This window comes from Lagopus leucura, unplaced genomic scaffold (assembly GCF_019238085.1).
Source record: "Lagopus leucura isolate 7727_CA_CO unplaced genomic scaffold, USGS_WTPT01 Super-Scaffold_100062, whole genome shotgun sequence".
Classification (NCBI taxonomy): Eukaryota; Metazoa; Chordata; class Aves; order Galliformes; family Phasianidae; genus Lagopus; species Lagopus leucura.
The window spans coordinates 676,331-703,962 of NW_024962307.1; the positions used below are offsets into that span (position 1 = coordinate 676,331).

Genomic DNA, 27,632 nt, shown 5'->3' on the forward strand with positions numbered 1-27,632 from the left:
ATCCCTTTTTTGCCTCATTGAGGCTGTTGGGCAATCACCGGAAACACTTTTTGGAAGAGTTGAGGAGAAGTTATTGGATGTGGCCCAAAGCTTTTGGAAAAACAGAGAAGAAAATATGCAAAATTCATGGAAGAAAGACAAGCAGATGCTGCTTGAAAAGATGGTTTTATTCTTGTGTCAACAAATTAGTACTGGAGCAGCCAAAAAGCCCACACAGAGGTAACATAAGTAAATGTGTCCTTAAGACATTCAAGAGAAAACACAAACACTCCCTGTAGGATCTACACTAGCAGGCACACCATTAAGACCCTACTAAGCAATGCACTTGAGACCAATTTCTATAAACTCTGGACCAACGCAGTGGAAAGGCCGGGTATAAAGCAAAGCCAGGCTTGAACTTCTGAAGCTGATCTATATTTTTGAACAAATCCATCCGTTCGGAAGAAATTCCAAGCCACCTTCCATGGGGCTGAAACAACTTTGGCTTGAAGAACGCTCACCTCACTTACTTCAATACTAATTCAACATTTCAATCAAGAGCTAATTCGTTTAATCTTCCTCACAGCTGTCTGGGAGGGGAATGGACCTCCAGGTGATATAAAATGGAATGCAACCTCCACAACTCTATTTCCACCAGACACAGGGTCTAACATTCTTTTTTAAAATCCCTTTATTCATTTTATTTTCCTACCTGTGAGCCCCATCTCTGAATCTTCTCCAACACCTCCGCCCAAATTTTACATTTCTTGGCCCAAGATTTTCACAAACATCCGGGTTGGATGCTTTTCCTGTATGATTTTAATATCAGTTCTATGCGATCCTATTAAGCACTATGGAACCTTCCCATCCCACACTTCCAACAGCTTTCTTGATTTTTTTTTACCCCTCTCCTCCTAACTCTTACCACATGTTGTAAAGGCCAGGCATGAATCAGACAAAGCTCCTTAAGCAGCAGGGAGAGGAGGGAGGAGGTAAGCAGGGTTCCTTTATCAGCTAAAAGAGGGGAAATCTCCCGACTGCCCATTCCATACTCCAGTGCTACATCCCATAGCACCAGAGAATGGCAGTGATACACAGCTACACCCATTAAATAAAAGTCCCGCCAAGATGCTGAAAATTGAGGGCCGACAAGAAGCTCATAAAAAGCAGTCCCAAAAAAATGGAGAACTTGCTCATTTATTGGCCAGTAAATTTCTAGTGGGTCATATCCTAAATGACAAACAGCTGATGGGTTTAGATGCAGGGTGTCCTGGATGCTCTCAAATCAGCGCCATACGTGAAGAGTGAGGACAAGGAAGGTCTCACAAACCACATAATGCTCCTATACTGAAACATGGCTTAAGGCCATGGAATGGTTTCTGTCTGCTCCCTCTCATCACATTTATTGTTTTGTTTGCTTAACTTGGTCCTGCATCCTGTTGTGCAGAGGACACCTTTCAGCAGCAGTGCCAAATAACAAAGGCTTTGGTCACGAGCATTGGCACATCCAACAGGAGATTTGGCCTTTCAAATCCTACCTTGCCCTGGGTGATGGGCTCTACAGTGAATGACTACAGAGCTGTTGATCAGTATCAGAACTCACCAAGCAGTTGGCTCTGCCCTTCCTGAAACAAAGTATTGCATACATACAAAATACTTGAAAACATGGATAATCTCATGTATTCTGCAGTACCAACTGGGAAGGAATGCCAGAGGCCAACTACACCTCAAATAACACTATTTCATCCTGTCTTTTTCTGAGGTCTTTACATTTGATTTAGTACTCCTCTTTGCTACAAGTATGATAGAGCACGTTTCTACTTCACAGTATGCATTCTTTTCTTATTCTTTTATGTTACCTTTCCTATTTATTTTTTACACTGTTCCCTCTTGGATGAAACCCACAGTCCATTATGCAACAGGCGTCTATCAAAAGCTTCAGGCTAGAGAGGATTTTTGTCCCACTCATTTCACCCCCACGTAAACAAATTTCAACTCTCAGAAACACTTTCTAGCTATGCCTTCATGTATTTGTGTATATTCCATACAGAAAGTTATCGGCCCCTAATTTCAACCAACATCTAGCCCATTCAAGTCAGCACCGCTGGGGTAAATAGACAGATCAAAGGTCCACAGTTTAAGTGCAAGTAATGATTTTTGGATTATGAAATGTAATTCAGGTGATATTAGTTACCACAGTGGTCAGAAAATCCCCAGGAAATAGAATCATCTGGATGGATTTCCTGCAGAGCCAGCTCAAATATCTCTGCATCGTATTTGCAAGCGCTGATGGATCCAGGAGGACTCGCTAACTTAGTTGTGCACCACACAGAAGACACAGAGCAGGCTCAGGTCCAAATGCTGGACTGTCACATCCTGCCAACCCCACATCCAAGGCAGTACGTCCTTTCTGATCTGGAAGAGCTGGAAATTATGATGCAGAAGTACACGGAGCTCTGCCTGGAACCAGTGCAGACGTGTAAGCAACGCATTTAACGCTGCTTCCAGCTCACTGCAATCCTTGGCCCAGCAGGGTTTCTGAGCTCTGCGCTAACGGAACGGCTTACAAACAGCACAGATAACCTCCCTCCTGGATCCGAGAAAGAACCACAGACAGCACTGTATTAAAAAGAGAAACTGCCAGCCCCTTGATTAAAGGAGAACACAAAACATGACATTGAAACGCATCCAGCAGCAGGAGCTGCCCCAGCAGCTGGCTCTGCTGAGTACCATGTTCCTCCCAAGGCTGCAGGCTGCACAAAAAGAGCACAAAAAAGGGTTTTTTTTTTGCTGCTTCTAGGACATCGGTGTTTAAAAAATATATATCTATCTATTGATGAACTACTTTGTCATTGTTAACAGCATTGCTGACAAACTCACAGCAGGCCCACTGAGAGGAAGACAGCAGCACGTCTACCGAATGCCTCTTGTAGCTGAGACATGTGCTCTGAATTAGGCAAGGTGTGTAAATTATGACAGCCGGAGCTCTTCAGAGAGTGCCCAGGTCTGAAGGAGCCCAGCAGACTTTTGTTGTTGCTGCTGCGTTTCCCCCAGTCCTTCTCTCAAAAGAAATCTCAGCTCCTTGGAGAGAGCATTAACGGGCTCCAGCTCCTCAAGTGTCATTTGACAGAAATAAAATTGAAACGCTAAAAAGAAACTCCAGTTTCCTTTCTTTCTTGCATTCATTATTTTATTCTCTTCAACTACAGAGAACCTCAGAGGAGAAACAACAACGGCTCTGGGCTGGGGGAGGAGAAAGGATGAGATATGCAACCAAAATACACAGTTTCCTTGATAGAAAATCATGTGTGAAAGCAGCAGCCTGGGAAGAGCAACACCAGGTGGGTGCAGGGATGCCCCTACCAGCACAGCATCACCCAACGTCAATCACCATCATCACTACAAGGACGCTGGGTTATGCTGTACTCAGTCACTAAAAACATTACACTGGAAGACACCTGGAAAGGATTTGGGTTCCTCCTCCTGCCATCATGCCTAAGTGCACTCAGAGCAGTATTTGCAGAGATGTGCCAGTCCTGAGGAGCAGGAGTAAGACACAAAGCTGTAGGCTGGTTGTTTACCCATGTAAAACAACCTAAAAGAACCACAGCATTCTGCTGACAACACGCAGCAAACAGATGGGGTAAATGGAAGCAGGCTAATTGTTCTAAGAAAGGCAGATCGGTCTGAGCAAACCCGCAGACGTCAGCTGCATGGATCCATTTCAGCCCTTGGGCCACACATAGCTGTCAAAGTAAAGACTGGCAGCCTGGAGAAGGAGCCCAGGCTGCAACACAGCAGCGAAGAACCAGGGTTAAACCCACATTTCTTGTCACAAAGACCTTCAGGACGGCCGTTCCTTGAATGCCCAGCGTGTTCTCCTGTTCTACAGACTTTACATTCCAAAGGCACAGATCAAAGCCTGAGTGGCAGATCGACCTTGGCACTCTGATGTTGGCCACTTTACACATTCAAAAGCAAAAGCCATTAACCTAATTCAAAGGTGGTAAATAAAAAGGTTCTTAATTAAGATGCCCTGAAAGCAGCACGCAGCCAGCCACTCATGAAAGAAAAAAAATACACTTTTCAGATTTATTTTTTAAAGCTACGAAAGATGCTAATTAAATTCACCGGAGAAACACTGTTAATCAATCCCACCTCACCTCCCACAGTTTCGTCTTTTTTGTCTGTGGATCTCAAGACCTTTTCAGATACTCTACCCTAAGAAAAAAGATCTGAAACAGTTATCACAGTTATCTCCATTATTAGTTATGCTCCTTCCAGGAAATATTTTGACCTCAAGTACTGTAATACAAATGCTCATCATCATCTAAGCATTTCTTGGCAGGGAAAAGAGTGTTGTGTTTTTTTTTCCTTCCAATAATTGAAAATACACTTTCCAGTCTCAAGAGCTTCTCGTTGAGAAAGGAAACTTCGCATAAAGAGTCTAAAAATCAATGGTTGCAAACAAAAAAAAAAAAGAAAAAAAGCAGCAACCAACTTTCCAATCATTGCTAATTACTATAATTATGATGCATTTGAAGTTTGCCCCACAACAGCCCAACTATAGAGATATTATTTCTTGAAAAGATCTAATGAAAGATTTAACAAAACAAAACATCATTTCCTCCTTCTGTTGAGCTCAATCTCATGTTTTTTGGCTCTGGAAATATTTGTGCCTCTGTTCCTTTCAGTGTGGCAGTGTGTGGGAGGACCGGGGGGGGGTTTGTGTGCAGCGCTGTAATCACGGTCATTCAGCCCCATTCTGCTGCGACGCTCAGAAACGTCCTCATTTTGAAATAATTAGTCCTTTATTGCAGGGAAAATTAACCAAATGAAACTTTATCAGCTGTTTAATTAATACTCAGCCTGCCAGTGCTTTTTGCCAGAGAGCACCGTGTTGGATTTGTTCATCCCTTTGCTCCGTGAGCAGTGAGCTCCAAGCACCCGCTCGCGTCCAGCGAGGTACATCAGCTCTCACTGAGATGTCCTTAGAGGGGGAGAGAAGGAGGTGATGTGTAGCTGAGGGGCTAACACTCATCAATTGAGACGGCTGGCATCGACTCCACTGGTTCACCTGCTGAAGGAGTCCCCACTCCTGCAATCAGCCCTTGGGCATCAGCTGAGTCACAGGGACCTGGAGATCTCCCCGGACCAGCGACTCAGACACAGAGCACTCCTTCCAACATGGCATCATTTTATTTACAACCTTGTCTGTTCCAGGCTTGAGTACATCAGGTACACCCACCTGGGAACTCTGAGTCACTCCTCCTTTGGGATGGAACTACAGAGCACTGAGGTCTGACAGCAGAGAGGTGTGAACCAGCCCTGCTGCACATCCCCTGCTTCCCAGGCACAGTCAGATTTGGGGGATGACTTCTTACAGCAGGAGGTCACAGTGCATTCACATCCTTCCTTCTGAAATCATATCCTGCCTTCCCTGACACAACAGATGGGCTATGGCATTCCTACCTGCTAACCAGCACAGTTTGCAAGCCCCCAGTAACACCCCCCAGAACATTTCCAGTGGCTTCCTATGCTCACCGCAGCTTTAAGCCCTGGGAGTTCAAGCCATTGTGGTTTACCAACTTCAGCTGTCCCATGAAACAAGATCAAGTTGTTCATATGTTCAAATTGCAATTAAAAAAAAAAAAAAAACAACTTCCATGTTGTTTTTATTTTACATCATTCTTCCTCTTTGTTAACTGAATGCTTCCAATGGAACACAATCAACATTGGCTACTGCAACTGAAATAAAGACCTGAGACATTAAATAACTGGGTAAGATTAGAAGGGGAAGCTGCGTGAGATATGAAGATGACACCAGAATTGTTCCTGGCTTCTCCTCCTCCAGTTATTCCAAAACTTCCCCTGCTAAACAGTGACCAGGACTCCCATCTCTTCAGAGAGCATGGCCACATCCTACAGAATTAGTCTTATTAACAGCCAGACTTTTAACATTTACCTACTGAATCTATCTGCACTGCAGCAACCTTAGTGCTAAGAGGAAAAACACAGAAACTGACACCAGAAATGCTGCAGTGCCAAGTAACTGGTCAAGTGGGCTTGTGCAGGAGGAGGCCAAGCTGCAGCTTCACAGAGGGAGCTGAAAAGAGCTCAGCTCAGCACTTCTTGCTGGCACTGGTTCATGAATCACAAGAAGGCTGCTGAGAACCAGCACTGAATATTATTGGCATTACACAGCCGGGAGGAAGGGAGAGGGGGGTAGAGAGAGGTTCAGAAAGAGAAATGAGAATGAGAGCCCATTCAACAGATGGATTATCTGTGCAAAGGGGAGAAAAGTCATAGGGCAGGGATTCCTCAATGCGAGTGGTCAAAACCAGGGGCCAAGAGACAGAACTTGGCAATCCAAAGTCCTTATAAAGAGAGAGAGAGCCCCAAAAAGCAGCACAGCATGTGGCTACGATGACAAAGGAAACGCCGGGCTCTGGGAAAACTCAGGCACCATCCAACTCACCAGGCTGCTACAGAGGGAGAAGGGAAATGCAGTATCACCATGGTCTAGCCATAACTCCATAAACACAACCCGACTTCACAAATTCTTGAAGTGTGTGGGGGGGGGGGAAGCAAGTGCCTGCTGTTATTGGTCTAATGAGCTAACTCTGAAATATGAGCTAAAGACAGCTCCCTAGCGGCTGCTGACTACTCCAGGAACTGAGAGGAAACCTCCTTCAGAGTCCATCAGTGCAAAGCGTTGCTGACAGCTTGGGACTGCACAACGCACAGATTTATTTCACAGACAGGAATTTAGCACCCCAAGCTGGCCTCCTGCTTAGCAGAGAAGGTGTTAAAAAACACCCACCCCCAGGCCCCCCCCCCTTTTTTTCCCCCGCCCCCCCCCCCCCCCCCAACAAAGCATGCATTGGGTCACCTGCTCCAGGCTGCAGAACAGCACCAGGTTTCCCCTTTTTCCACTCAGTCCCTCCTCCCCAGAAAATAATTACACAGCAGCAACCCAGAAAGGAAAGCAGCAGCCAAGCAGCTGCTCCCGGTGCCAACCAAGTTCAGCTGCAGAGCCTCCAGAACTCCCAAATATTTTGTGTGGCCTTTCCTCTTTTCCTCTTACAAATTAATTTGCTTCCAGACAGCAGCCAGCTCCTTCTGTACCTGACGGCTCCGAATGGCTGAACTCGTCCAAAAAGATTTAAAAGGAGGAGAAACAGAGACTCTGTACATGCTCCTGGTATTACTGAACCAGAGGGATTTCTTCCTTCTTTAAACTCTGGTTTCAACTTTTAAAATAAGCCGTATTTATTACCCTTCCCCTCCTCCCCAAATTTGCTTTTTATACATCAAAAAAGGGTCAGCAGTTTCCCCATCGTTTCAGTTTAGTAACATTAATAAATGGGGGCTTGAAAAACAAAATCAGGTCAAACAGATCACTGGAGGGAAATTTATACATTCATATGCAGAAATTTCATTGCTATAAATGCAACTGTAGTCACTCTGATAGACCCCCAAAAAATTCAAGGACTCTTTACACAGCTGGCATCATAGCTGTTGCTGATTAGATCTACAAACAGTGCCCCCTCAGACACCATGCTCTTGTTTTTAGCTAAGAAAAAAGCCCTTACTAGTGGCTATCTGCTTGATTGGGAAAAAAGGAAGGACTAATTCAGGTTATATTTCTCAATCAGCCTGCTGGCTTGCACACAAAGCACTGAGGCAATTACACCAGCTAGTACAGTAGAGGAGAGATTTAGCAGACATCATTAATGTTATTATTCACTTCCTTAATTCATTTCTTCCTCCTTCCATTCCCAGAGACATCACACCGTGGACACAACGCGTCCCTCTGCTGGCAAATGCAACTGCCATTAATGTTGGACACCCGCCTGCAGGGAAGCAAGGCACCAAGTTACAGCAGGGGGATATATTAATAAAATACAGCAAGAGATCCCTTAACTGGGCCACACTAGGTGACCAAATGGAGACAGAAAGCCCTAACTTCCACAGTTCCTTAATTGCATTGTCAGATCAGCCACAAAGTTGAGGATTCAGAGAGAAAAATCCCTTAAGCGCAGCTGAGCACCAGTGCTTCAATTCTCTTTGGACATCGACAAAAGATTACTTACACTGACTTCATGCTCTCTTCTGGAAAGAACTCACTGCTGTTGTGTATCTTTAGACTAGGTGATGATTTGGCTCTGAATCCTTAAATTCAAAAGCAACAAGTTAGAAAGGGCACTGCTGCCATAAGACCCTAAGAGCCGCTGCTCTCAGTAACCTGAAGGCACTGCTGTCTTCTGCAGCTATTTCCAAGTTAGCTGCTAGATTGGATTCCAATTCCTATCATAAACTCTTAGGCAACACTGAAAATCTCAGTCTAAATACTGGGAACATCTCCTCCCAGCCCAGCATAACCACGCTCTGTATTAACCGGATTGCTCAGCAGCAGCGAGGTGCAATTGCACTCCAAGGTGAAATCTATTAAGAGGAAAAGATGAAGCGTGAGATTTTGGTGCAGACAAGGAGATCAGATAATGACATCACCCTGCAAGGTGCAGGATATGGTTACCATTTTAAACGGAGCTATTTGTTTATTCTCTCCTCCACCCACTTGCAAGTACACGAGGCTCTCGATATCAGTGTGGTACAAGGAGCTGCACACCGGGGTAAAGCTGCTTGGTGTTCAAGGTTTAGCTTAGATAAGCATCCAGCTGAAGCCTATGAGAGGAAGTCTCCTCGATACAGACTATCTGCCCATTTCAGTTGGATCTGCACAGATTGTCCTTTCCCGTTTCTCAAAGCACATTTCCAGTCATTCAGCTGTAGTGCTTCACTCACTAAGTGGCTTATTGTTACCAAAAGAGCTCCGTCTGAGCATCAGGTCACCGGCACAGACAAAAGCTCGAAACCAAACTCAACCACAGAGTTCAGAGGGACAATCAGCGGTGCTTTGCTACCTTGATGTTCAGACCAGATCCTGCTCACGCAGACCGAGAGCAATGAACTGAGGCAATCAGCAAACGCTGGTTCCACTGCGCCAGCAGAGGGAGCAAATCCCAGCATCAACGCGTTCTGCTCTGCCTTCTGTAAACCTAACCCTTCCCTTCCACTCCATGCAATAACCGTTCTGGATCCCTCCTCCTCTCCCCTACAAACCAAAGACAAACCCAGAGATGCAACCAAAGCTCAACACAGACTTCAGGGGAGGGCAAATGTTCAGCTTTCCCTCTTTCTGTTGTCTCCTGTCACCAGAGCATTAAAAACAGCACTGCTGTGTTCTGAGTTCCACCATTCAGCTCTCTGCTCCATCCTTCCCCCAGTACCAGGATACTCCAATCTGAGAGCCTTATTTTCTCCTTATAGTTACTTGTTCCACCAGTAATGCATGCCTTTCCTTCTTATCTATGGTTTAATAAACATTTCAAACAGAAATTCCTTAGTGCCTTATTCTTCTGACTCCCTGTTGCCTCTTCTTCAGCCCTATTTCCAAAGCAGAAAATGGAAAACATCAAGAACAGCCCACAGTATAAGTCAAGAAGAGGCTGTATATTTGGACTTTTCCGTCCAAATGAAGTGATTCTCAGATTTAAAGTTGTCTAGAATAGGATTTAGATTTGTGTCTTTTGCATGCACCCACCTGCACCATCCAAGGAAAGCAAACACCCTTAATCTCCTTTGGAAAGGAAACAATATGTATGAATGCACACGTGTATAGGCACATATATGCACACACACACACAAAATAATTCAAAACATTTCCACTTTTTCTTTGGGCGCTCCCATGGAAAGCCTCTTGGTGGCTTAGGCATTTCTTTAGCAATAGCTCATGGAAACTCACTCATAAGGATTTGATATACTGAAGAAACAGGCAAGAGATAAAACCTTAAAAATTAGCCATAACATCAAGACATCGGAGAAAGCTGAGAGCCCCACAAAAATGAAATGTTGCACTCAATTTCTCCTGTCTGTTGGTCTGTTTTCTTATTCCAGATCTTGCCATTCCCATCAACTGACCTTGTCTCCCCAGGTTCCCAGTAAACCCCACTTTACTGTCTGAAGAGCACCAGTAAGGTCTATTGCAGAAAGGCCCACAACAACCAAATTAGGAACAATTCATCAGATACATTTTTCTTCCCTTTTTAAGCCACCCTCTCACTGCACCCAGCAAAACGCGATGTTCCTACAATCACTTCTCTTTGCCAAGGGCAGTACTGCCTCTTGGTAATACAGCCCTTGTGTGCACCTACAGAATCAAGAGAGATGCAAGGGAATTGGGGAGTTGGAGGGAGGTGGCTTCAAACCAAAAACGAAGCACCGTGCAGAGCAGGGAGGGTGAGATCAGATAAAACTTCTCCTCTCTGATCCATACTATAGAACTTGCCTCCCAGTTTCCCACATACACATAAAGTCTCCCTTATGTCAGCACTGTATATCAATGGAGAAAAAAAAAAGCAGCACAGCAGCCACCTCATTTACTATTGGCAGTACATTATTAGATTAGGAAGGTCCACTGTGCTGGACACCATACATGTTGGCTGCAAGATGGCTTTTGACCCTGAGAGCCTCCAATCTAAACCAGGCAGAGCAGAACAGCAAGATCTTCCTTGTGTGAAGTTTAAACTGAAAGGTGTTACGAACAGTCATTTCACTTCCATCATCTCTACAATTAAGCTGAGTGTTCAGTGCGGTCAGGCCAGCCTTTAATTTTGATTTGTTTGTTCCCTGTCCACACGTTAACACCAAAAGTTGATTTTAAAAATTAAAATGATTGTTACAATTTGCTTAGCTTAATACAGAGAAAGACCGAGGTGCCCTCGTGAGCACTACTGCAAGTGGCAACGTAGCCTGACCCTTACTCATAATCCCCTGTAAATTCACCCAAAAAGTCATGAACTACATAATATTAGTTCTTACAGACTGACATATTTCCCTGATCTTTCATGAGCCACATGGGGAAACAGTTTTCGCCTGATCTGAATGAAGAAGAAAAACAGTGATCCTAATCAACCGTTTACCCTTAGTGGCTTCCCTAAACAAATCTGGGAAAGAGCTTAAAGGCTTGGGAATATCCTCGACCCTGCTTGATGCACTGTAATAACCCTACCTAATTATACTGATATAAAAACTAATTGGAAAGATAGCAAATGTCAGGGTAAGATGCAAATTGTAGGGTGTTAATTGCTGAACAGGTGCTGGGATAGAATTAAATGAGCATCTTGATTAGGAGAGTGGAAAAAACAAATGTGGACCCCGAAATCAAGTTGGCCACGTGAATTATTTAGCAGCCTCCTCGTACCAGCAAAAGGTCATGTTGACGTGACCTCTGCTTTGTGATGGGTGGGCTGACAAAACAATAGTGAACTCCAGGAGAAAACACGGCTTAGGGAAGAGATGAGACTCTACAATATAGGAAATTTTCAATGGGACAAGGGAGGAGCTCCATTTATTGGTGGACTTCTTGGTGGGTAAGGCTAGTGGAAGTTGTCCATAAGGATGACAGCAGTGATGCAGAGCCACTATTTCTAATGCTACAGGAGGCCCCAGCATGGGCATAGCCAAAAACGGACTGAAAGCCGGGTTTTGTGTTTGCACAGCACTTAACAGGAATCTCATCCACAACCAGAAGTTCCTCAGTGACACAACTACAGCAGTAAATTATTGCTCACAGAGGTCCTCAAAAGCCATCTCATGTTTCAGCTGCCACCCAATGACCAGCAAACAGATGTGATCAAATAACGCCAATTAGTACCAGCAGTCCAGAAATACGAGATCCTATCATTAGTGGTTACAGTTGGGGCACAGAGAGAGAATCATTTTCATGAAACACTTAAAGCAGCTTCAGTTTTCTCAAATTTTAATCTAAGGCTGTATTTTTGGGGTGAAAAAAAAATCAGAATTATCAGAATTTTGCTACAGCACACTGGGGCAGAAGGCGGCTTTTTAAAGAAAAAAATCTTTTTTTCTTCTTAAAAATGGTTTCAACAAATGATAGAACCTACTGAAGTGTTTGTGAAAAAAAATTGAAAGCCAATTAAAAAAAAAATTGAAGACATTTCAGTGGTCATTTAGCTAGTTCTATCAACTCCTTCTCAATATATCACATTTCTTCAAACAACTGAGTGGCAGGGAGAAAAGGGACTTCTTCCATCAAGTTCACATAATAAATAAGTTTGTCTCAATGGACAACAGCAACAACTGTGTTGTTTTAGGAACAGTTTGAGAGCCACTCTGCAGCCAGACTCCAGTCCATTAGGCACTGTATAAAAAGCAAAGCACAAGAAGCCCTGCATTGCAGAGCATCCAATCTAAACAGAGAAGACGGAGAAGGAACGACTGAAATGCAAGAAAATGGGCCAACTGACCAGGCAAGCTGAAAGCCTGAAAGGGAGCTGAAAAAGCAATGTAAACAAGAGCCCAATTTAAATCTTTTAATACTTCCAAACCACAAAAAAAGTCATAGCACAAAATCTGGATCTTAGGTTTTGCCACATATTAGCATTTTCTCTCCCTTTAGGAAGCGCATTCCCAAATGCTGATGTAACACCCTGCACCACGCATCTCTAGACCAGCTCTTCACCAAATCCACCTCTACCGTTAATCCAGCTTTGTTGAAGATCCAAGCACAGAGGCTCATAGAGACATCCGACATCACTCTGACACCAAGTAATGGATGGAGGTAAGGCAGCAGTGAGAACACAACTTGCCCAAGGCGTCAGCCCAGGTCAGTGACAGAGGGATGTGCTGAGCATCCCTTTTCCCCACCCAACCTCAGAATACTCCGTAAAGATACCCACAACAGCATTGAGAAGAACAGTGTTGAGTTCTCTCACAGCAAGAAAAGCATGCTTAAGACTGAAAACTTCATGACTCTAAAACCTGAAGCTCTCTGTGTATCCGGAGGATACGATGCACCATGACAGGAGAACAGAGCGGGTGCTGCGTCACCAGGCTCAGTCTCCTGAGATGAAGCCACCAATTCATTATCTGCACACCATCCTTCTTGGGGCTCTGCTGCTGCAGGAGGGAGCTGCCAACCACTTTCCATCCTGCAGACTTCTATTTAGTGTGGACTAGAAGCAGCTGCAGGGAGAATCAGACTCGGTTAATTTTTCAAGTTCAGATTCATGTCTTGGCAGGGAAGGGCTGCAATCAGATCAAGTTGTTTCAGCTTTAAGTGCTGCTCAGGACCACTGTTGATATGCAAAGGGCATTTGAAATGTTGTGTCTGAGGGCATGAAGAGGAGGAAAACAGCCTTGATTTACGTGGGGTTAAGCTAAACACAATCTTGGTAGTCTGCTAAAGTCTGTACACAGGTGGGATCACAGCTGTGCTGCAGGCTATTCCATGCAGCTACGTAGAACTATCGCATTAAAAACCACCTCAAGTTGTTCTTTGCCAACACTTACTGTCCCAAAACAGCTCATGAAACAGCTCCAGATTTCTTATAGACAGAAAATAGCACAGAAGATATTTAAATACACACATTAAACCTCGCAGAGAAACAAAGCTTTACCTACATCTGCTGCTGAAGGTGATTTTAATAGGATACCCCAGACCTAAAGTAGAAGAATACTACTGAGCTCTTAAAAATGTATTCAGAAGCAAAGAAATGCTTAAATGAAAGTTGAAGTAGTAGCTCTCATTTAAATCCTTTTGATATACACATAATTGATGTGTGTGTGTGTACATATATGTAAAATACAACACTTAATTTTATATTTTGTCCCCACATGCCAGCATATACCATAAAGGCTTTGCCCAACCAGTCTTCCTCCCCCACTTTCACCTTATTCTTGCTACTTATCTCTTCCCAAGGCTCCTGCTACTCCCTGCCTGCTATCAAGCGCACATCTTCCAACCGAAGCTCCATTCCAGTAAAGAATTCCTCACCCAACACCAAATCCAAGTTCTCTTGACCAGAAGAATCATTTCCCCAAACTGCAGTAAGAACCATCAAGAGGATGCTTCCAAACCATGCACCATACACACCCAACTCTATAGGCAGCCTTAGCTGACAGAACCTGCCCCAGCTGCACACACTCCACATTAGCCAAAAATCAGAATCTAAAGTCAGCTTAGATCTCTGCAAAAATGTCTGAAATGATGTCTGCTTTTCTCTGCTCTCAAGCAAAGCAAAACAGCCATTTGGTGTAGGAGTGCAGAAAATGACAATATTGCATCTCTTCATTGGCTTTGCCTTTTAAAAAAAAAAAAACAAAACAGAAGCTATAGAAGAAATAACAAAAGAATACAGTTGTTTCATCCATCAGACAAATGGTTAAGTTTGCTGCTTCTGAAGGGCAGCTCTGTTTTCAGCAAGTTATCAGGCAGGGCTGCGGTCCCAGCTATCGTCCCACTTGTGTTGCTTGGCTAAATAGAAAGAAGCAGGGACATTTTCTGAAAGCACTGAAGTAAAGCTAGAAAATGAGAGAAGCAGATGTTCTGAAGGAATGCTGGGAAACGCTCGAGATAAAGGGGAAAGAAAAAAAATCCCTAACAAAAACATCCCAGAGGATTTTTTTGAGGTTCTGTGTCAACAAGTGACACTGACACAACACTGTATACTTTTCGCCCCTCTTTAGCAGAGGAATTTTGACTGACCAGATATTTTGTCAGCATCAAGTAGAATGATTTACACTGGTGTGGGTTCAACAGAGTGATTATTTTCCTTCAAGGTACTGAGCACCCATGTTCTTAATGAGAACAGAGATTTAAGAAGACATTGTTATTCCAGTGGATATTCATACTCAAATTCAGTATCTTGCACAGCCTAGTTTGAGGTCCCAGTGAAATCTCTAGTAGCAAGGAATTCAAGCATCATTTAAGCTGTCCATAAGAGCTTAAGAGAGCCCCAGCCATGGGCCATAGGAAGGCAGCAGATCTCCTCAGTGTTACCTGCTATCCAGAGCAACACCCAGGTGCTTTCTTGCCTCAGATTTACATGAACATGAGACTCCCAAGTCTGCTCTTCTAAAAAAGAGAAACTGAAATTCTTATTAAAAGTTCCCAAACACAACCCAAGCCAGAAGCTCTAAGGGGGTTTTTCCATGGTTCCATTTTTCATTTCAGAACTGATTTCCAACAAAACGTTTGTGTGCGCTTCTTGATACCGATGCTAACAAATACCAAGCACTAATTGCTTTGCTGAAATAGCTTTTTATCAATGCTGCATAAGAAAACTTAACCACATCCCTTCAAAAATAATTAAATCCAATTTGCACTGGCATCAACAATCCCAGCTTCGAGTCCAATCTCTATGGCATCAGCTCATTTCATCTGCTTGCTGCGTATTGGCTTTCAGCTGCTTTACCACCTCCACAATTACACTCCCTGTGCCACTTCCTTGCAAACACTCGGTCATCTTTCTGTAAGATTTGGCTTTTTGAAAAGGAACTCGTGTGCATCCGCCTAACGCCGCCGTGCCTTGTGCAACTGTGCTCTTGCAACACAGCTCAGGGGTACAGAGCCATAAGAGCAAGGCAATTATTTCCTTCCTTTCTGATACAAGCCTCCTGCACAGAGCTCCCAAGATCAAGACAAGAACCCAGAGGGAAAATATGGTAGCGGAAAACTTTTCCCCTGGAGCAAAGAAACAGACCTAACTAGAGCGAGCGCCTGCAACAATCAGACTGGAGGAGAAGAAAGCAGCTTGGTGGTGCAGGCAGAGAAACAGTGGAAAGCACAAGTGTGCAGAACTGGCAGCACGTCCTGGGGAGAAGGTGGGTGGCTTCTTGGGGGGCAGCAACAGAATAAGAGGGGAAGATCTGAGGAGTCACTTCCTAGCAGTCTAAAGAGCCTGAATGCTGAAGGGACTTGTGGCAATTGAGGATATCATTTTCGCTTGCTCGAGATTCACGTTTCCAATGAGAATACTTGCTCTATTTTTTTTCCTTTGAAAGGAAGAAAAATCCACAAAGCACGGATTTCTGCCTTCATGCAGAAAAACTGAACAGAGGGAAAAGGGCTCAACACTCCAGAGGCTGCAGAGCCAGAGTTGCTCTGCTCACTGATCACTCCATGAAATGCAGGCACGAGGCTAGGATGCTCTAACCCAGGCACTTGGAGCCCAGGCACAAGGTTAGGATGCTCTAACCCAGGCCCTTGGAGCCCAGTCATCCCACAACAGAAACAGGTTAGGCTCATTCCTTCCATTTTGCTGAAGGATCTTAAATAAACAGGGCAACAGGAAGCCAAGAAGATGACACTGGACTACTGCTTTTCTTTCCTGGAAGAACAAACTTCTTTTCAGTATTCATAGGGTTTTGTTTTCCTTTTTCAGATTTTTATGCGTTCCCCCCCACCCCCTTCCAGTGAAAATAACAATATTTTAGAATATGTATCTATAATAAGTTCATTTGTTTTTAACTATTTCAATGGAAATGGTTGTGCACGATGTAGTGGCATCTAGGAAAGGAACCTTCTGAAAATGGCTCATTTATGGACCTTGGAAAAAAAATAGTCACCCAAAATTGTTAGCTGCTTTTGGATTATTTTTTTTTTCTTGCTAGGTTCTATACAGTAATAGACAAAATACTTGAATACAACCTTGCTGCTGTTTCCACTGAAATTAAAGCCAGTCTCAATGTGGATTTCCACAAGAGAAATCCCAAACCATACCCTATAAATAGGAATCCTAGCTGCTGTGTGTGCTGGAATAAATAAAAGATCCCTTCGGCACGAGAAACGCCATCATCTGGTGGGATCAGCTCCGTGCCATCTCTGCCAGGTGTGACAGCCCCTGATTGCTCACAAGAGGGGCAAGTGATTAAAAGGCACCACAGAGCAATCCATTCCCATTCCGTTTCATTCTATTTTGCCCAAATAGCCTTTGTCAGAAAGACACAAATCCACGCAGGAAAGAGCAACTCTCTTTGCCTAATAGGTTCGCAGCCACTGAGACTCAAATAAGCTGACTGCTTAAAAACAACTCCGGAGCCACAGTAAAAGATAGAAAATTATTGCTTCCTGTCATGGCCAAATATTAAACACAGCGCACACCTAATGGCTCTATCACTCCCCAGGGAAGAAGCTTTATGAACAATAAAATCCCAGCAGACTCACACTGTTTGGACTTAGAAGCCTCATTATAGGCTCACTGATCCAATACAATTTACAAGCTCAATGGACTCCACTTGAAGGAAAAGCCACCAAACATGAAGTTATAAATGGAACGCCCATGGAGCTCTTTATTTGGGAAGGAAATTAGCAGAGAGGATGGGAGGGGGAACGAAAGGGGGAGGGAGGGGGCTGGATGACAGCAGCACATTAGCAATCCAAATCAAATAAGAGAAATACAGATCACACTGACAGAGAGGAAATGCTTATTTGACCCAATCTGGAATACACAACACTTGGACCCCGCTCCTCAGCATGGCACAGAGCTCCTACCTGTGCTGGGCACATCACACAGGGACTTCACCTCTTTAAGATCACAAGCCTAGTCCAACTGATTGAGGTTCAGTTACACACCACATACCTTCAGCCTAAACCTTTCTCTCTTATAAGTGCTTTGGGAGATGTTCTGAGTAGGAGAGACATTTTTTCATGCATTAACAGACGTGCTGCATTCACTGGGAGGCTTTCTTCAGACAGGGAGGACACACTTGGGAGAGGCTGAAATCTTAGCATGTTGGCAGGGTAGAAAAATAGATGAGATCTCACCAGAAACAGATGGTGAGAGAAGCACACAAGGAAGGAATGGGCAGAAACAAAAGGTTCAAAAGGGAGGCAAGAGGCAGTAACAAAAAGAGTCAGGGCCAATGAAGTGACAAGTCCATAAAATCAGGTCTAGACAGAGGCCAAGGAGTGGAAAGGTGATAAGGAAGACCATTTCAGGTCATAAATACGGGGGATGCTTTCATTAAGATGCAGATGCTCTGAAGTACTGGCACGTCCAATGGCGACTGCAGACAGATCCAGGGAACACAGACATTTCAAAAAACTGAACTGCAGAGATCCCACATCACACATCCAGAATTTCTTTCATGCTGCTTGCACGGTGGATTTATCATCAGCTCCTATTCCCAGGGGTGCTTTAGTTCATGGGAAACTTACTCCATTCCCCTCTCCACTGCTACCAAAACCATTTATTCTAATGGCTCCTCACACTACCTCATCTGTCCTTCTGAGACCTCTTATCATCAGCTGGCTGTGCAGCCATTTAACCTCCCCACTTGCTGTTTGGAAGAAGACTGCATCTGCACAGAACAAATCTCTCCTAATTGCAGTGGCAAAGCTTCCATTTAAAAGAGAACAAGGAATTTTCCACACCGTGCTTTAACTTCACCAAAACGTTTGCATATTTCAGTCAAGATTAACCCACCCAGCACCACCAGCATTCTTTATCTTAACTGAAGCAGAATTACTCCAAGATTGGAATTCATCCATGCTTGCTATCCAAAGTACACTAAGACATGAAGTTCATCTAATCCACAGCTGCTAAAACTCTTTGGGTTTTGCTTTCACTGGACTTATTTCCTTAAGGCTTCCAGGCAGTAGCAGCAATAATCAGATTATTTCTTTAAATTATATTATTGTATGTCTAAGCTCAGAACTAACCTAGTCACCTTCTGGATCTCAAATCAGAACACAGAACAGTGCTAACTGTTCCTATAGCTATGGACTGAATGGGACTCAAGTAACCAACACTCCCACCCATCACATATTCTCCACTTCTCCAGCATCACATTTCCCTACAGCATATCCCAAAAGGCTGAGGACAGAACAGCTATGCAGTGGCAGCTAACTGAGAAAAACCCAGTGGATAGGAGGCTTATAGAACTGGAACCTCCTTATGAACCTGTGCTTGAAATCAGCAGCGATTTACACTGATCGGATTTATTGCTGGCTTTGTTTCAACAGCAGTAACCTTCAGCCCAGGTGACTGCAATCAACAGGCTAGAGGTAAGGCAACTCAAAGCATCCCAGTATAATCTCTGCCTTACAGCAACAGTTCCCACAACAAAGTATTTACACACCATTTTCATCATGTGTATCCTTACATCATCAGGAAAAGCACACACTTATCCTGGGCTGGCTAGTAGAGACCAAGTGAACGTCCAGACAAATACAGACAGCCCACCATGCACCAAGGAAGGAAAAAGAAGCAGAACCCAGGGCTTCCATAGCCCAAATTAATCCCTTGACCACAAGTCAATCTTTTACTTTCCGCTCAAAGAGCTCTTTATGTTTTTGGCTCATCAGCCTCCTGTTGGCTGTCTTATAATCAATGAATATAAAGATGTTATAATTATGAAATAAACAAGAGAGGTTGGCAAAGCAGATTATAATAACAAAAAGAGAAGAGATAGAAAGCTTACCCACACCCTGGGCTTGCTGCAAAACTCCAGCAGAGTGGATCTCCAGCAGAGATCCTTCCCCACTGGTAGCCAGCTCTTAAATGGGTCTAGGAGAGGTGCAGCCAGGCTCCACCCCGTCCAGCAGCACAGGAGAATTGCCTTCACCTGTGCTCCCAGGCTGACTCATGGCTCACCTCAGGTGATCAATCAGAGGTTCAGGCCGTCATTCAGCAGTTCACACAGCTGTGTACGCTGAAAAAATAAAGCAACACAAGCTGGCCCTCAGTTTGCTCCATTTACAAGCTAAAGTGACTGTACACATTAAAGATTTCAGAACTCATTGGATGGCAAACTTCTAAGAAAATTTTTAGTCAGCCAAAAAGGAGAAAAAAGTTAATCACTGGGAGAACCACTTGTTAAATGGAAATGGCCAGCACTGAGCACTAAGTTACCAACTCCCCACAAGCATCCAGTCTACTAAAAAATTCATAAAGAGACAGATGGCACAACAGCAGCTCTTTGCAGGAGAGCAGGGTTTAGCAGTGAACAAAGGACTTTGACTCCTTAGGACAAGAGGAGCAATCATTGTGGGTTTTGGAGGCTTGGAAGGGGGGACTGGTGCACATGGGGAGCTGAGAGGGGCTGCATCTATCTGCAGCTCCTACTTTCGCTCCATAGCAGCAGGTTTGAGACATTTATTCTACTCTGGCAGGCATACAAGGAGGAAGGAGAATAGAATACAAGTGATCCAACACTGCTGTGTATTGGAAATGCTCCCTGCAGCAGAAATCTGAGGGAAAGGAAAGAATTAAGACAAAATAAAAGAGCCCTCCTATTTGCATAGCTAGGCAGCTTCTGGCACTTGGCATTAATGGGGAAACCGAGGCACAGAGTTGTGCAGTTTGCTTAAGATGATGGGACAGTTGTCAGTGGGAATTTGATAGAAGCTGTTCATGCAGTTCTACTTTTAAGTGTTATCTTTTCCCTTAAGGGTATCTCATAAAGTCCTTTTTGGATGATTGACATAAAGAGGCAAAAAGAGCCAAAGCCTGTACTTTTTTCAAGCCAGATCCTTCAGGAAGATGGGAATGACAACAAAAGCCAAGCTGTAGGGTGGGCAGGGGAACACAATGCAAGAAGACGTACAGCCCAGTGCTATGAGTGTGGACATTTCATGCAGAGCACTTTAACACACAGCATGAAAACTACGGTGGCATAGTCAGAATATTTATATGCCTGGCAAGGGATGTATTTCCTGAAGTGAGTTTTAGTGCTTGTGAAATGTGCCAGACAGCCAGCCTGGGAGAGTTCAGCCCTCTGTTTATCTGTACAGCAGGTAGAGCACGAGTATCAGCAGGGAAGAAAACCTCCATCCGTGCTGCCCCGCTTCTGTGCTGAAGGGAAGAGTGAAGACCCCCACGCTGCAAGTCTGTAATCCAGTCTCTGTGGCTTCTCGTAGAGATGCTAACAAGCGTGCCAGCTGTGTTCATGATTTGGGGTATTTCTTTAAAAATGGTAATAAAAAGGCCTAAATATTTACAGCATGAGCCAGCTGACCAATCCTGTATCTCCCCATCTACCAAACTCACCATGCCAAGGGCTCAGCTGGTGCACATCCTTGCCACGCTGCCAACCCAGCTGCAGTTGGCCCCACGCCTCACCCACTGGCTAATGCATGTCTCAACCCAAGGTACACCCCAGCAGCTCCCCCCAACCCCATCCATCACAGCAGCCCTTGCCCCTCAATTGCAATAAATAGAAGTGGAAACAAAAACCACCTGATACTCTGCAGGGCAATTAAGAGAAGCGTGGGTAAACTTCAGCAGGGATCGAACCTAGCATCTTATTCCCAAAGCATATCTGACCTAAATGACCTCTCTCCAACCAGTTTGGAGATAGAGCAGAACCCCAGAGCCTTCGTGCAGCACAGAGCTCACACTCACGTGTTGCAGCACTGCTCCGAGTAATTCTACTGTTGTAACAGAAAAGACTGTCCCGTGCCAATTACACTCCATTGTTTCAAGTGAATTAATTTTTTTTCTTAATTAAGTAGAAATTTCTCTTGACAATTCATCTATTATTAGAAGCAAAAGTAATAATAAGCAAATAAACTGATCAACCAAAAAAGCCACCCAGTTCTCTCCAGTACCCCGGAGGCTGTAAGTCAATGGTAGCTTCTGCAATCTAGAAAAAGCACTGTGAGTAAAAAGCAGACAAAGCACCTGCTCTCCAGGACTTAAATCTGAAGGAAACAAAGTGTTAAAAAACATAGCTATCCAACTTGCATCTGATGGGTGGGTAATTTACATCCAGACCTGTACAACTCACCTGAAATGACAAAGTCTGTAATGAAATGAGGAATTCATTTGCAGTATTCCTGGCCTTTTCATCATGTGACCAAATTCCTCTCATTTGCATCGCAGGGGGAAAAGCAGCAAATTAAATGACTACAAGAGTGACAAAATATAGCTTTCATTTGGGAAGTATCATACAGAAATGAATTACCCTTCTACGTCACTCTCAACTACACCCCATCCAATTCATATCACTGCCTACAAATTCAGAGAAAAAAAAGTTAGCAGGAAAAGATCAGATTGACTGCTATGAATGATGGGAAGTGTTGAGAATTGTTGAAATGTTGGTTTAGTGGGGAAATATTGGTGGTAGGTGGATGGTTGGACTGGGTGACCTTGGAGGTCCTTCCCAACCGTGGTGATTCCATGAGAAGAACCACTTCAGCCACAAAGAAAACAATCTGTAGTCCCAAAATTATGACTACCACAGATATTAACTTCAAAAATGAAGTGGAAGAAAAAAGGCATTTGGATCACTGGGAATTCACCACTAGGATTCATTGAGAGAACACACCAGAACCAGCTTAGCTCTGGTGAATTTTGACCTCCTACATAAATTCCAAGCTTGCCCTAACATTTTGAAACATGATTGTGGCCCATAAGATCTAAAAAAGTTGCAGCCCATATTTTGGGAACATTTCTGGACTAAAGATCCATCGTTATTTTCCTGTGTGTGTTCCAGTGGTCCTCCCAGCCCGAGGTTCCAGTGCCAGAACATCTGCAGTAGCAGCATGGGAGGATCTGAACTGCGTCAGTGCAGAGGAGGTGGTTGGAGCCCAACCTGAGTTACACTGGAATTCTGGATCAGAAGAAGGTTGCAGGAACACAGACACTGCAGTGCATCTCAAAGACAGCTGCCAGCAGGAGAGGGCACGTGGCAAATGTCAGTGGAGAAGCTCCATTTCATATAATGTAAGCATTCATTTCCAAGAGCAAAAGAAAAAATTAACTGCAAGGGCCTTAGGATCTAAATCTAGTCTGCAGAGCAAAGGTCGCTGCAGAAATGTTTTATTCAGCATGAAAACTTTTGGAATTCATTCAAAGAGTAGGGGAAAAAAAAGCACAACAGCATGGCTGAGTGTTTTTTTTTTCTTAACTGAACTATTTCTTCCTTTCTAAAGAGGGACACAGCTTGCATGGTTTGGCAACACAACTGAGTTTTGTCTCCCTGCAGCAAGCAGCAGGTAAACCAGCACAGCATCAGCCTCTGAAAACACAACAAGTGAGGGAAAGGGAAGAGGAACCAACAGAGGGGGAAAATTCGCTAAATCTGATGCTTTCGTTCATCACAACATCAGCTGGGAGATTATAACTTCACTGATGTGGGGCCTTAGTCAACCCAGCAAAGGTTGCACTGTGCATCTCTGGCACGGTCAGAAGGGCTCTGTCCTGTGCTGTGGAGGGAACCTGCCTGCCCCACTACTTTTACAGTAGAGCAGCTTGGAGATTAGCAATTAACAACAACACAAAACACAAAACCCAACAACAAAAACACACCCATGTTGCAATTTCTTTTCTTGCTTCACTTCCACCATATCCACAGGTCTCCAATCCCCACAGAAAGCATCAGATCCCATATTTTGTATGGGAACGGACGGCCCTGGCTCAAGATGAGAAGTTCAGCTGGTGGTAGGAACTGCCTCCCTACCTCCTTTGTGGTTAACTGCCCAAACCCATTCACCAGGCCTTTGTCCAAGGCCACGCTGCTTCTCCAGCAGTGAGACAAGCTTCACAGAATTCAGACTTCAAATGGGAAGATTCCCAAGTGCAGATTCATACCAGATTCAGTCTTTACCTTTAAGACAGCCCGAAGTTTGCTGGAAAACTCATATGATAACATCATCTTGACCTTTCCTATCGGCTGTTAGTTGGGACGTGGTCCCACCACCACCCCCATGCACAGACAGCTGAGTTGGCTGGCGGCAGCTTTGGCCCATGACTTTGGCTTACGACTTGTAGTGTAGAATAATAAAAGGAGAACAGTGGAGTCCAGGAGTGGGAGCAACTCCACCACAGCACTGAACAAACTACATTAACTCCCCAATGGAAAAGTGGAGGAGATAATTGTAGACCTTCCTTCAATCCAGCTTGACCATTCTGGATGCCAGGTCAAATTCACAATAAATATTATAACAAATAACACCTATCAGAATGTAGGCAGGTGATGCCAAACACATACAGACATAGAAAATGAATCTGAGTCAGTCCATCCCAGCATCAGCTCTGCTCAGGCCCCTGATGCCAGCTGCTCCGGGGAGAAGAAACTCTTTAAAACAGTTACCATAGAAAAATCCGTATGGGGAAAAAGGTTTCTTCCCACCTTGTCTTATTTACTATTTTCCTTCTTGAAATCTTGGATTACAAAAGCTCTGTTACTCTTAATTTTTTTTTTCCCTTTTCACTTTGCTGAACTCCAAATCAAAAAATACTTTGAGTCACTGAATTCCACAGGCTGGTTTCCTCAGCTTCCACCAATACTGACAGTTTTGAACGTACCAATCTGTGATTGAACAAACTGCTGCTCTCCCCATTTAAGGTTTTTTACCCAAAAACTGCAAGTAGAAACCAGGCCTGGACCTGGACCTAAGTCATATATGAAGTTGTTGCATATAAAATCACTCACAATCCCCAGACCATCTGTTTTAATCCTTGCTAACGCGCTGCTTGTCTGCCTTTACCCCTTCCTTCCTCCCTGCATTTCTTGGGGAATATTGTTATGTTGTGAAAGAATGCTGTTGAAGCTGCCAGGCTGCTCCCAGCTTTGTCCTCTCCATGATCCATTTGGACACATAACTGGTGAGCAGGAAATACTCCAGATACATCCACAGAATTCTTAACTGCAACAAAAATGGGGCACGTGGAACATAACTGAGAAAACTGAACTCCATTTCGTCCAAGCCCAGGTGGACCAAAGGTGACCAGGTTTTAATGATAACAAAGCACAGGTATCCCCAAACAGCAGACAGTGACAGAACCATCAATCCCTACACACAGCCCTCTAGTAGTCACTTTGTGGAAAAATAAGGAATCCTTTCCTACCTGTCGATGATCACGGGGTCCGATGGAGTCTCGTTTCTGTTGCCACAACTCTTCTTCTCGCAGCACCGACTAAAGAGAGGAAGAAAACCAAGACTGAAAGACCACTACGACATCTGGTAGGCAAAGCAATGAGCTCCAAGTCTCCTCCAAGAAGCTTCAGGACTCAACGTGCACCTGGAAGAGCAACTGAGAGATTTCTGGCTACGATTATGAAGGGAGGAGAGCTACAAGAAATGGGCGCCCAAATCCCAGTGGGTTTTGGCTGGAGCTGGGCAGTCGGCTCCCCTCCATCTGCTCCAACATCCCCAAGGCAAACACAAAGTGGTCACACTAAGGCAGCACTTATAGAAGACTTATAAATGATTCACAGATGTCAACACGACATTACAGACATTAATATCACACGTTATGTACAGTCAATCCATCCAAAGGTGTTCAGCCCGACTATGAGAAAACAATTTCTTACATTTCAATAACTGAACTGTTGTTCACTGAATACCTACAAACTTTTTAGAATCTATGCTTACTAAAAAAACACTTCAGCAATACAGTTGGGTCACACTGAGGATCCAAAGAGATCGCTAACGTTGGCATTTGTCTGTAAATCCCCTTGCCATGGGCTCAGTGATGAGCCCTTCCAATCAATCCTGAATTTACACACCTTTCATACTGAGCAGCCACCTGCAGGACTGCATAAAAGTGATAACCCTCTCTGATGAAAGCAACATAAATAAAGCAAATCCAGGGAAGGGACAGAAATGCTGCATTTACTTTCCTTTAAAAATAATAATAATAATAATAATTTAAAAAATAAACAAAGAGCCAGTTCATTGCTTGATTTGCATGGACATTCCATTGATGCAAATGGTGCCCCTGGCACTTACCATCTATATAAACAAAATGAGTGTGCTCTGAATGACTCTGTTTTAAACATTTGTCTTAGAGCAGCACTAGAACCCATTGAAGTTTTAAGGATCCAATCATTTGTTCTGAACCCCCACGTCTCAGAGCTACCAGATCAAATCTGAGGTTGCATTTCCATTGCTGAGGTCTTTCAAATGTACACCTATGGAACCAAGAAATATTTCTGGTTTTTCGTACAGTTGTACAATAGGTGTTGAGTATGTTCACACAATACTTGAGTCAGACTCAACCTAAATCCCACTGCACTGTTTTAGGCATTAGAACAAGCAGAGAAGTTAAGACAAGATGCTCGAATTCACTGAAATTGGGATAAAATATGAAAGAGCAGTTTTTTTTCTTTTACATGAATATTCAACTCTAATACTTAAAATAAGCACTCAGACCAAAAAAAAACACAAAAAACCCCACACCTCTTGTGGGTATGAGAACTATTCAAGTGGGAGTGTTTTCTCCACGAGTTACAGTGCAGCAGGATCTTCCATTCATGTGCTGGGCACAACGAGATCCAACGGAGCCATGTGAACAGCAGCTCTCCCCATTCCAACATCTCTACACGTTCCCCTTGCCCCAAACCTGCACTTACTCATCGATGCCAGTCCTTTTAAAATAAAAGGAGATGCTAAATATTTAAAAATCCCTGGGGCAGAGCCTGGGGCTGCTGTAAATTGTCATAGCTCCATCGGCTTTGGTGCACCTATGGTAATTCACGCTAGCTAGGAGTTTCTCCAATTCCTCCTCCTCTCAACTTTGCTTTATTTAAGTGCATCTTTAATGCAGTTCTCTGCCAAATGATTGTTTATATAGAATTGCCTCTTTTTTTTTTTTTTTCGTGCTAAAAAGACAGCAGAAAACAGTAGCTCAGAGGAACATAAATTTGCCATGACTTTTGACATGCCCAGTGTTAAAATGCATTGGAAATCACACTGGGAACAAAACGCCTTCTGGTTCTTGTGCTGCTCCAATAAAACAAGAGAAAGTATTTCCAAAAAATATTGAGTTCAACTTTTTTTTCTTTTTTTTTTTTTAGCAGACATTTCGTCTGTCTGCAGCAATGCTACGTGAGGTATCCTTTAGCCATGGAACTTATGCAGATGGTCGTAACAAAAGTATGTTTGATAGCCCTACGCCACAGCATTGTCTGGGCAGAATAAACCAGCAGCACATTTGTCCATCTCATCCCCTGTGCCATGTGCTGGCATAGTGTTTAGGATGAATTATGTGAGATCAGAGTGCAGCAGGGCTGGGTTCTGTAGTAAGTGCATCTTATCTTATTGCATAGCTGGCACAGCTATCACAGAGATCGGGAACAATACGTTTAAGTAATACTTCAAACTTCTTCCTTCTAAAACCACGGCTCATGGCTAAAGTGTTCCAAATATTTCGCCAATATCTACACGCTTATCACTACCCTCATAGCAGATATTTGCCACCCCTGAGCCATCCGTACTTCTGGGGCCACAACAAACACAAAGATGCAGAGCAGTCGCTCCTTCCCAGCGATGGACCATTGCAGAGGTCCATCAGAGCACCTCATGAGGACTAAGGGAGTCTGAGCCTGAAGGTTTAGCAGACGTATCTCTCAGATCTTTCAACCCCAAATCTCCAAATATTTCATTGCTGCACCCGACTCCGAAAGCTGCACAGGGTTTGTTTCACATGTGCTGCCTAACAGAATCGACTCCTTCCAATTTCAGTCAATGGCAAAAATCCCAAATTCTGGTGGGTCCAAGACCGAGCCTACAGGACTCTCCTGGAATGGATTATTGCTGAAATATGCCAACACTTCAGATTCTGATTCCACACTGCTTTAGGGACATACCTTTACAGGTGTTCATTTCCTTTAAGCGAGGATATTAAGGACCAAAGATTTCTTTCCTACACATTTTCCATTGCAGCACTTTCCTATTTAACTTCTTCTGTGGTTTTCAGTACCAACAGCCCTGAAAACAAAACTACTAGCAAACACAGAACCCAAAAAGCTCTTGCAAGCAGCACCAGACCCCACAACCCCATAGGGTTCATCTCAGAGGCAAACTTGCAAACTTACACCCCCCCCCCAGGAAAAAA

At 43.9% G+C, this 27,632-nt stretch overlaps 1 protein-coding gene across 2 annotated transcripts in view; it reads right to left on the reverse strand.

Annotated features, from left to right (window-relative positions):
- EBF2 (EBF transcription factor 2) overlaps positions 1 to 27,632 on the reverse strand; it is a 121,817-nt gene that overhangs the window by 86,681 nt on the left and 7,504 nt on the right. For both annotated transcript variants that reach the window (XM_042886727.1, XM_042886725.1), the window contains exon 6: positions 24,642 to 24,710. In XM_042886727.1, coding sequence (XP_042742661.1) covers positions 24,642 to 24,710 — 69 coding nt within the window. The remainder of the gene's footprint in view (positions 1 to 24,641; positions 24,711 to 27,632) is intronic.